Raw genomic sequence first — 10,618 nt, forward strand, 5'->3', positions numbered from 1 at the left:
ATCACAGAGAGCATAATTATTTTTGGTAGAAATTGACAAGCTGATTTATATCAAGTTAAGTTTATACGGAAATTCAAAGAACCTAGAATAGCCAAAGCAATTTTTTTTTTTTTTTTTTGCGGTACACAGGCCTCTCACAGTTGTGGCCTCTCCCGTTGTGGAGCACAGGCTCCGGACACGCAGGCTCAGCAGCCATGGCTCACGGGCCCAGCCGCTCTGCGGCATGTGGGATCTTCCCGGACCGGGGCACGAACCCACGTTCCCTGCGTCGGCAGGCGGATTCTCAAACACTGTGCCACCAGGGAAGCCCGCCAAAGCAATTTTTAAAAGAACAAAGCTGTAGGACCTAACCATATAATTTCAACATATTATAAAACTACAGTCATCAAGACAGTGTGATACTTGCAAAAAGACAGATCAATGTAGATCAGTGGACCAGAATAGAGAGAGAGACAGAGAGTCCTGAAAGAGACCTACACATAGATGAGGTCAACAGATTTTACAGAAGTGCCAAAGTAATAAGGTAGTCCAGTGAGGAAAGAGTGTTTTTCAAAAATAGTGCTGGGGATTCCCCTGGCAGTCCAGTGGTGAAGACTCCAAGCTTCCAATGCAAGAGGTGTATGCTGGATCCCTGGTTGGGGAACTAAGCTCTCACATGCCATGCCCCATGGCCAAAAGTAAATAAATAAAATTAAATTTAAAAATAATAAAAAATTTAAAAATAGTGCTGGAATAATTGGCTATCCATATGCAGAAAACTTTGATCCATACCTGGTACCTTACACAAAAATTAACTTGAAATAGACCTAAGAACTAAAATCAAAATCTTATAGAATAAAACATAGAAAAATATTTTTGTGACTCTAGATTAACCAAAAATCTATTAGGTAGGCAAGAACCAAAAGAAAAAAATAAATAAATTAGATTTTGTCAAAATTAAAGACTTCCCCACAAAAGACAGGATTCAGGAAATGAAGAGGTAAGCACAGACCAAGAGAAAATATTTGCAAAACATGTCTCAATAAAGGACTTGTGGGCTTCCCTGGTGGCGCAGTGGTTGGGAGTCCGCCTGCTGACGCAGGGGACACGGGTTCGAGCCCTGGTCTGGGAGGATCCCGCATGCCGCGGAGTGGCTGGGCCCGTGGGCCATGGCCGCTGGGCCTGCGCGTCCGGAGCCTGTGCTCCGCGGCGGGAGAGGCCACGGCCATGAAAGGCCTGCGTACTGCCAAGAAAATAAAAATAAATAAAATAAAAAAAAATAAAGGACTTGTAACCAGCATACATAAATAACTCTTCCAACTCAATACAAAGAAAACTCGATTTTTAATAATGAGCAAAAGATATTATTAGACACTTCAAAGAAGATATACAAATGGCAAATATACTTACGAAAGGATACCCAATATTATTTATCATTAGAGAAACTTCAGTTAAAGCCATAATGAGATACTACTATACACGCACTCAAATGGCTACTGTTTTTTAAACTGATAACATCAAATGTTAACAAAGATGCAAGTGGAACTCTTATACATAGCTCATGAGAAAGTAAAACTGTACAGCCACTTTGGAAACAGTTTGGCAATTTCTTAAAAAGTTAAACTTACTGTCTGACCCAACAATCCTACTCCTAGGTATTGACCCAAGAGAAATGAAGTCAATGTTCATACAAAGTGTAAGCAAATGTTCATAGCAGCTTTATTCATAATACCCCAAACAGGAAACAAATATTATCTAATGGTGAATGGATAACAAATTGAGGTGTATCAGTACAGTGGAATGATACTCAACAAGAAAAAGGAACAAACCACTGATACATACTGGATGAATCTCAAAAGCATCCTGTTAAAGAAGCCAGACACAAAAAGCTAAGCATTAGTTAATTCCACTTATATGAAACTCTTGGAAAGTCAAAATTATACTTATAGAAAGCAGTGGTTGCCTGTAGCTGTAGTTGGGGAAAGATATCAACTACAAAGTGGCATGAAGGAACTTTGGGGAGATGATGGAAATGCTGTTTCTTGATTTTGATGGTGATTACACAACTAGATACATATGTTAAAACTCAAAGTGTACATTTTCAATGGGCAAAGTTTACTATATGTAAATTATGTTACTAAAGCTAATTTTTTTAAGTTACAGAAATGAAGCACTTTTATGTCTTTAATTTCCATGTGCTTATTTTGAGCTCTACTTAGGTTGTTATCTTGCTAACATAATCAGGCTTTTGTTGGCTTTATTCTAGTAGGTTTTACTCAAAGTCCTTCAGCATCATAGTCACAGAAAAATACCAGGATTGCAGTGCTCAGGGCCAGCCATTCAGGTGAAGATATTCATGAGTTAAGTTGCAAATATGCTTCTATAACTTTGGTGAGAAGCTGCAACTAGAGATACAGATTTGGGAGTCATCTGCAGAAAACAGTTGAAACCATGGAGTTGATAAAATTGTACTCTTTTTTCACTGCCACCTCTCACTTCTTAACTAATCCACAGAACCATAGAAAATGCTTAAGTTAAATGTGAAATAAGTGAACGACTTGAATTTTAAAAGGTCAGCTTTTCCATGAGAGCTAAGTAATAGCCACTGAATTTAAACACATTTTTGGTGTATTTATAACTCCAAAGTCGGATATCTCACCTGGTTTAATTTTTCAGTGTGATTCAGCCTTGAAGTCTCCACATTTGACCTAGAAGTATTCTCCACGTCCAGTATTTGCTTCAGTGGTTCCATGTTTGAAGTGGGTTGTGAAAAGCGTGCCATTGCTACTGGGGAGCCTGTGGGATATGACCCTTGTTGCTTCCTTCTAAAAGGCTGGGTAAAAATTTTACCTTTTGCGAATAAAAGAAGAGGAGAGAAAAATTATCACTAACAATTTCTAGTTTTCTGGTATTTATATATAGAGGCTAGGCCCTCAACTTAGAACTAAAAATTAAGTAAGCTTACATTTTTATATTAAGCCAATAAAATTTACATACAAGGGAATGATTAGTCACCTACAGAAGAAAACCAAAACATCGTAAGTGTGTTACTGAAAGTTTGGGGCTATCTAAAACTCCACTTAAGGACACCTGAATATAATTACAAAGAGGCAGGATTCAATAGGTATAAACCTAAAAAGCTGTATCCTGTTTAGGAGACCAAAAAGTCTTCAAATAAGGAATCTGCTTGAATTATGCTTTTCAAACTGGATAACCATCTAGTGGTATGGGGGGAAGGGTGAGGAATGAAAAGCTACAGAATAAAGGATATTCTTCTAGAGTATAGATTTTTTTTCTTCAAGATTTGTATGGAGGGGAATACTACAGGAGAGGTATATTCTGTTATACAACATGAAAGACAGATCACCGGACCCCACCATGGCCTAGCTCTTTACCCTAAGATCAAGCTCACACACACAAAAAAATTACTTCCAAGATATCCTGATGAGGAATAAGGTACCGTGTATGGGGAAAATGAACAATTCAATCACTGGGAAGGAATATCCACCCCCCACAAGTCAATAAGTTGGCAAACTGCTTTATACAACTCAATCTCACGTAAGTTTAATAGCATGAGTTACTCTCCCAAAGTTTGAGCAGCGTAAGAATACTGATACAGGGAGTTCCCAGGTGGCCTAGTGATTAGGATTCCGGGCTTTCACGGCCGTGGCCTCGGTTCAACAGCTGGGGGTCAGAGAACTGAGATCCCACAAGTCGCGCAGCAGGGCCAAAAAAAATTGTTTTTAATTTTTAAAACAAATACTGATACGGTTGAGGTTTAGACTCAAAACACTCAGTGGCCCCTACAGCCTTCCCTGACCAGAGTCTGTAAACCCCCTAGCATATTCTTGTCAAATTACACTTCCCACCACAATTTAAATATTGGTTTGTAAATTCATGATATTCTCATGGTTCACCTATATTAATCTAAATACAAATTTTGAGAAAAAAAGAAAATCATTGAAACAGGCATAGAATTCCCCAAATAGGCAGTGTATAGATTCTATACAGTCAAGGGTCTAGAGGGACACTATACAAATGATCACATCAGTTTTCTGAGCCCTTAAGGGAGACAGTGATTGGGTAGGAAAAGCTCACTGAATGAGCAGTAGTAAGAGTTCAGTATCTAACTCTAGCTGTACCACTTTTCAAGTCATGAAATTTTCAGAAAGTCATTTAACTTTCTTGAGCTTTGGCTTCCTTAACTATAAGGATAAGATTGGGTTACTCACCCAACTTGTCTATGGTATGAGAATCCAAGGTAAATTGCTATACAAATAAGGTGGTTATCATTACACTACATCAATTACTACAATGCCTGCTAGGATATCAAAGATCTGTGTTAGCAAAGATCAGATGGCAAATGCTACAAACTAGTATTATTATTATTATTTTGCGGTACGCAGGCCTCTCACTCTTGTGGTCTCTCCCATTGTGGAGCACAGGCTCCGGACGCACAGGCTCAGTGGCCATGGCTCACGGGCCTAGCCGCTCTGCGGCATGTGGGATCTTCCCAGACGGAGGCACGAACCCACGTCCCCTGCATCAGCAGGCAGACTCTCAACCACTGTGCCACCAGGGAAGCCCTAGTATTATTTTTAAAACTTTTCATTGTCCATATTATATCTTCTTTACCTGAACACATATAACTAATGTTCTTTTTCAGTACTCTAGAGAGAGCTGATCTTGTGTTTTCATAATAATAGCTACCACTTATTATGAGCTTACTAAATGCCAGGCACTTTACAGACCCCCATCTCAGCCTGACTCCAAGAGGTATTATTATTCCTATTCTAGAGATGAGGGAACTAAGACTTAGACATTTTAAGTAACTCGCCTGAGATCATATAGCTAGCAAGTGGTAGAGCCAGGATGCAACTTCAACAAACTGTTGAAGCTTAGCCATTACATACATACGTACATATGTACTACAACTGCTCCAAAGTCTGCTGATCTGCAATAGTTACCAGTGCTAATATGCTTACCTGCTGGCCATCCTCTCTGCTTTTCCTCAGATAGGCTCTTCTTCAGCATCAACAAAGAACCTGCTCTGGTCTGTTCTACAGAAATGACATCTGCAGCGGCATTCAGCGCCTCAAACATAGAGAAGAAGCCATACTGCACATACTGGAATGATCGTCCAAATCGCTTGGCAAATGCGTTCTCAAAATCAGAAAGGAGAATAGGAGATAACGTCAAGAGGTCTTTCAACTCACTCTTCACGACAGCTGGAAGAATAGGGGGCACCCTTCCTCGGTAAGGTACTCGCCGTTGAGATCTGGGCCCAAAGCGAACACTGGCCCTTCCCTTCTGCATGGAGTTTCGAACCTTATGGCTGCCCCTCTGTTTTGCAACTAAACTTGCTATTCCTTTGGTGGATTCATCTGGAATGGCTAAGGAGGTGTGAAAAAAGAAATCATATTTAGGTGAAAACTTACTTCCTTCTTTATTCTTTGCATCTGTGGTTATATAATTTGTAACTCTCCAAGGAGCTGTGTATATAGGTGACATGATAAACACGAACCCTTGCTTGCTCCATTTCTTGCATTTTAGACAACAGCTTGTTAGCTTCTCTACTACAGGATGAAGAATGAACAGTAAAATCCAATTTATTATCACTGCTGCTAATTAACTCCTGAAAGATCTGAAACCCTGGAGATGAATAAACTTCCCTACAATTATGTTTCTGTGCTTTATGAAATTTTAAACGTGATTTCATAATTTCAAGTCCCATTGTTAAGTTTCTCCTGACTTAAGGTGCAATAATATTAAATCACATGCACAGTGTAGTTTTTGTGAATGCACAGTATTCTGGGGAAGGTTTCTTGGTTGTGCTAAAGCTCTAACTCTGTCCACAACCTCTAAAGTGCCTATGATCCCTCTTCTCCCTCACAAAAGTAAAATCCCCTGCTGGGGATGCAGGATAATTGCAGAGCTAGAACAATTCTTTACTAAGTGATTCTTATTGCAAAGTTCAAAGACCTTCAAATCTTAAACCTACCTTTCAGTATTACAGTACCGTCCCCACAGGGGTAGACACTGACAACATCAGGCATACCCAACACCAGCTCCATGGTGGACCGATACCCAAGGTTTCGGAGTGGTAAACGGTTGCCAACCATAAAAAGGTACTCCTTTTCCAACTGCTCTGGGGTCAAACCATCTTTGGTGGAAATGAGAAGTGACCTTATTTCCTTCCTCAGGCATTCCTGTATACGCTCTTGTTCAGACATTGCGCCCTACAAGACTTAAGACAGAAACACTGCTCGTGAGGAAAAGCAGGCAAACCCAAGATGGAAAAATAAATACAATAAGAAGTCTAAAATGGCCAATAGTGGAATACAAACAACTGAGATGCGACTTCTACAGGTGATGAGGCAGAAGCAGTACCTCGAGGGTGCTCTGAAACTTCGTTTAGCAAAGCCCCCATACAATTCAGTCTTTATCCCAACCTGTGTTGATTAACCCGTGTGCATCGCAAGAAATCCCTGCCATGGCCTAGTGTGTGAGAAGTCCGACTTCCTGGCTCGTTTTTCGGTGAAGCGTTAACTCGGATTGCTCGGGGTCTCACTCTACACTGCAAACTTCGTATCAGATAAATCTTTCGTCCACTCTTTGGGAACCAGGGCTGGGAAGGAGGCAAATGCAACACCCCTTTCCCAGCGCGAGGACAGGGCTCCGCGTAAAGACGCTCGCACCGGCATACTTTCTCCACCCCAAACCTATGCGGAGGATCCCCGCATTCCCTTCCGAGTCAACGACCTCATCGTTGCCCACCCCCTCCCTACTTCGCTCGGGCGACGGGTGGAGGTGGGGTCCCCTGCCCCGCTCCCAACGTCTCTCAAGGGCGCCGGCAAAATGGGGACTTGTCCTTGCGCCTGCCCCGGTGACTGCCCACGACCCAGGGTAAAAGAGGCAGGCCGGAGGGAAGCAGGCGAAGCGCCCCTCACCCTGGAGCTGGCGCCGGCGCTGCCGTTGTGGGCCTCGCAAAGTCAAAGGCGCTCCCTTAACTAGCGGCCACGTAAGAGGAGCTGCGAAGCGGGTTGCGCGCCTGCGCACTGGTGCCGGAGGGCCCGCGTGGCGCTCCCATGGCGCCGCGTTCCGGCCCCTCAGGGACGGACGGTCGGGCAGGTCCTGGCTGCTCCGGAGTCTAGCCTGGGTTCCGCCCCAGTCCTGGGGCCGCTTGGCCGGGCTCCCAGGCAGCGTAGGTGGCCTTCTGGGATATCCGGCGCCTGCCTCTTGCGACGTGCTTGGAAGACACGCGGTGCGGCAGCGCGCAAGAACCCCTCCAAAGACCTCCCAGCCAGGGTCAGGGAGGGTCAGTCCCGCCCTACGGACGGGCAGCCCGATAAGGAGGCTGCGAGGTTCTTAGCCTCGGTGTGCCTCTCATTCACCCGTGGAGCTTATTTAAGGAAGAAAAATGATGCCCAGGTCTGATCGGCAGAAATTCTGATTCAGCAGGTCTAGGTCTATTGGGGGAAATTTTTAGGCAATTCTGGTGCTTGGTGGAGAATCACTGCTGAGCTAGATAGATGCAACTTCGGCTCCCGGAAGAGAGGAATGGGTGAGGCAAGGAGGGCTTCTTTTTTTTTTTTTTTTTTTTTTGCGGTACGTGGGCCTCTCACTGTTGTGGCCTCTCCCGTTGAGGAGCACAGACTCCGGACGCGCAGGCCCAGCGGCCATGGCTCACGGGCCCAGCCGCTCCGCGGCATGCGGGATCCAACCAGATCGGGGCACGAACCCGCGTCCCCTGCATCGGCAGGCGGACCCCCCACCACTGCGCCACCAGGGAAGCCCGAGGAGGGCTTCTTGAATGACTGGAGAACACTCCAGGTGCCCCTGGAGATGAAAGAGCTGGGAAACTAAAGAAGAGGATGTATTTGAGCAAACAACCTGGGGGTGTATTTATTGGATAGGTGGAAAGAGCCAGATTTATAAGGTGCTAGCAAACCAGAAAACAGTATATAACAGGTGTAGACTAGAGAGGCATAGTATGAAGACTTTTACCTTAAAATATACAATCTAATTAAAGGAACAAGACAAACCAAAAGATAACCAAGGAATTCGAATCAAGAAGGAAATCAGAGCACACACATCTACTTTAGCTTCCATCTAAAATCCCATGACATTAAAAAAAAAAAAAAACCTCTAAAAACAAAATGTTCCATCAATGAACCAGGAATATTTTGTAATCTCTGAAAGACAGAAAAGATTTATGGGCTGGTTTATAGCAGAACGGACAGGGCTAAATAGCGCAAATTAACAAAAAGGAAAATTATGAGACATGAAGAATGGATCCAGCCAGACGTTCCAACATCTGAATGACAGATGTTACAGAAACAACAGAGTGGTGGTGAGAGTTGGACGTTTAAAAAGAAGAAAATGTCTCAGATTTGAAGAAAAACACAAATTTTCAGATTAAATGGGCCATCTGAGTCCTTAGGATAACTAATGAAACTAAGATCCCATCCTAGACAAAACCTAGGAGAAAAAGAAGAGCTTTTATATAGAAATAGGTTACCTATAAAGCAATGGAAATTAGACTGCCATTGGATTTCTCAATGGAACAATATCTTCAGAGCTGAAACTGGAATTCTTTACCAGTCAAATCAGCATTTAAGTGGAGGAAAAGACATTTCAGACACGCAGAAATTCTGAAAGTTTATCATCTCACTAAACAACTTGAGAATGACTCCAGCAAAATGAACAATGGATTGAAAAATGACATCCCAGATTTTCATCCCCAATTATCTAAGATAATAGGTAACACCTATGGAGCACTTACTACATGCTCTTTGCATAGATTATCAAGTTTTCTTCCCGATTACTCTGAGAAAGGTACAGTTATGATCCCCACTTTAAAGAGAAGAAACTGATAGAAATGAACAAGGATATAAGAGTGATAGGCAATAAAAACAAAAGTTTTGATTGAATATAGAAAGTTATTGGTGAGTAATGTAAAAAAAAAAAAAGGATTTTTTACAAAGATATTCTGGAGCTAAGTCCCAGATCAATAACTGCTGAGTGTCAGGGGCTGAGTTTCTTCAATAAGGAGACCCCCTTTGGAAGAGTAGCTACAACTGGAATTATCACTTGCTTGGGTTTACAATAATGCACTGTCATTCTCTGAGACCTGTCAGACTTCTGTGATGGCTAAACTGGGAAGTAAATGGGAATGAGGTGGGAACCATCACCCAGCATCTTTCACGCCTTTGATGGTGACACTCACCTCTGGAATTCTCCAGGTATGTGGTAATGCTTTTGATCTACTATTTTGGCACTCCACTTGGCATTTTCTTCCCGAATAGCCCTTACTCAATGAGTGAATGTGCCCATGTAGGAATTCTGTCAGTTGCTAAGATTACCTATTCCAGCTATTTACTTGGCAAGTAGAGTACTAACCACAGGATGAATTCACAGTCCCACTAGCCCTGCCCAAAGGTGAACTTGGACCAGAATTTAATTCATTTATCACCTAACCCCTATAAGCTCAGAATGCTGACAGCAAACAGTGACGTTTGTGTTTGTTTGAAATTAGTGATAGTTACTGAAAAGTTTAGTTCCTCCTTTTCTCCAGAACAGTTATCCATAAGGGACTGCAAGACCTTTGGGGAAAGGCTGGAGAAAAGGTTTGCCGTCCTTAGGTACAATGTTTCAGCAGCATCCTTCTTTAAGAATATTTAGGCTACACGCAAGATGCTCTGGGTCTGGGATCTGATTTAGTTCTTGGAATAGGATTGACAAGTCATGTCGCTCACTCACGAGAGGCCTCTGTTCACAAAGACCAAGAATTGTTTTGTTGGTTTGTTTGCTTTTGTAGTTACACAAATCAAAAAGACTTAGTGAGTCCTTTGTTGAGTTCATCCCTTGGGATCCTACAATTAATTACCACAACCAGAGAGCTCTGTGAGTCAGGCCAATGTGTTTGCCATCCTGCAGCCTATTATGATGACCAGAGCCCACTTTTCTTCTGGTAATTAACTGTCTCCATCTGGTCTCCTCCCATCCCTGCTTGTATCTGGGAGTATATTTCCATTGCAGCTGCTCCTACCAGCATTCCTGCCTTAGAGAACAGCCAGTAACGAGTTTCTGTGTTGTGTGTTTTGAGCCTCTGAAGCTTTAATATATGCCTCATGACAAGTATGAGAGAATCTTTTGAACACACAGCAAAGGAGTAGGTGAGTTAGAAGCTCCTGATAGAACGTATACAGTATTCCTACCTCCCACAGTTTTTTAACATTATGCCCAATTTGGGGCCATGTGATGTCACCGTTCAATTCTATTTCCCACAGCAATTACTCTAAGCCTTTGCCATCCCTATTAAACTTTTTTTTAATTTATTTATTTTTGGCTGCGTTGGGTTTTCGTTGCTGCACGCCGGCTTTTCTCTAGTTGTGGCCAGTGGGGGCTACTCTTCATTGCAGTGCGCGGGCTTCTCATTGCGGTGGCTTCTCTTGTTGCAGAGCACAGGCTCTAGGCATGCAGGCTCAGTAGCTGTGGTGCACGGGCTTAGTTGCTCCGCAGCCTGTGGGATCTTCCTGGACCAGGGCTCGTACCCGTGTCTCCTGCATTGGCAGGCGGATTCTTAACCACTGTGCCACCAGAGAAGTCCCCTATTAAACTTTTACACACTCCTGCC

General features: G+C 42.9%; 1 protein-coding gene across 1 annotated transcript in view; it reads right to left on the minus strand.

The window, feature by feature from the left end:
• The window catches only part of TDRD5 (tudor domain containing 5), a 91,136-nt gene extending 84,924 nt beyond the window's left edge, over positions 1 to 6,212 (minus strand). The window contains exons 1-3 of the mRNA XM_027086177.1: positions 5,981 to 6,212; positions 4,965 to 5,372; positions 2,639 to 2,829 (exon numbers count right to left, since the gene is read on the minus strand). Coding sequence (XP_026941978.1) covers positions 2,639 to 2,829; positions 4,965 to 5,372; positions 5,981 to 6,212 — 831 coding nt within the window. The remainder of the gene's footprint in view (positions 1 to 2,638; positions 2,830 to 4,964; positions 5,373 to 5,980) is intronic.
• Positions 6,213 to 10,618: the final 4,406 nt, after the last annotated feature.

The sequence above is a fragment of the Aethalodelphis obliquidens genome, unplaced genomic scaffold (genome assembly GCF_003676395.1).
Source record: "Aethalodelphis obliquidens isolate GAN/ISIS:26980383/991018 unplaced genomic scaffold, ASM367639v1 scaffold55, whole genome shotgun sequence".
Taxonomy (NCBI): domain Eukaryota; kingdom Metazoa; phylum Chordata; class Mammalia; order Artiodactyla; family Delphinidae; genus Aethalodelphis; species Aethalodelphis obliquidens.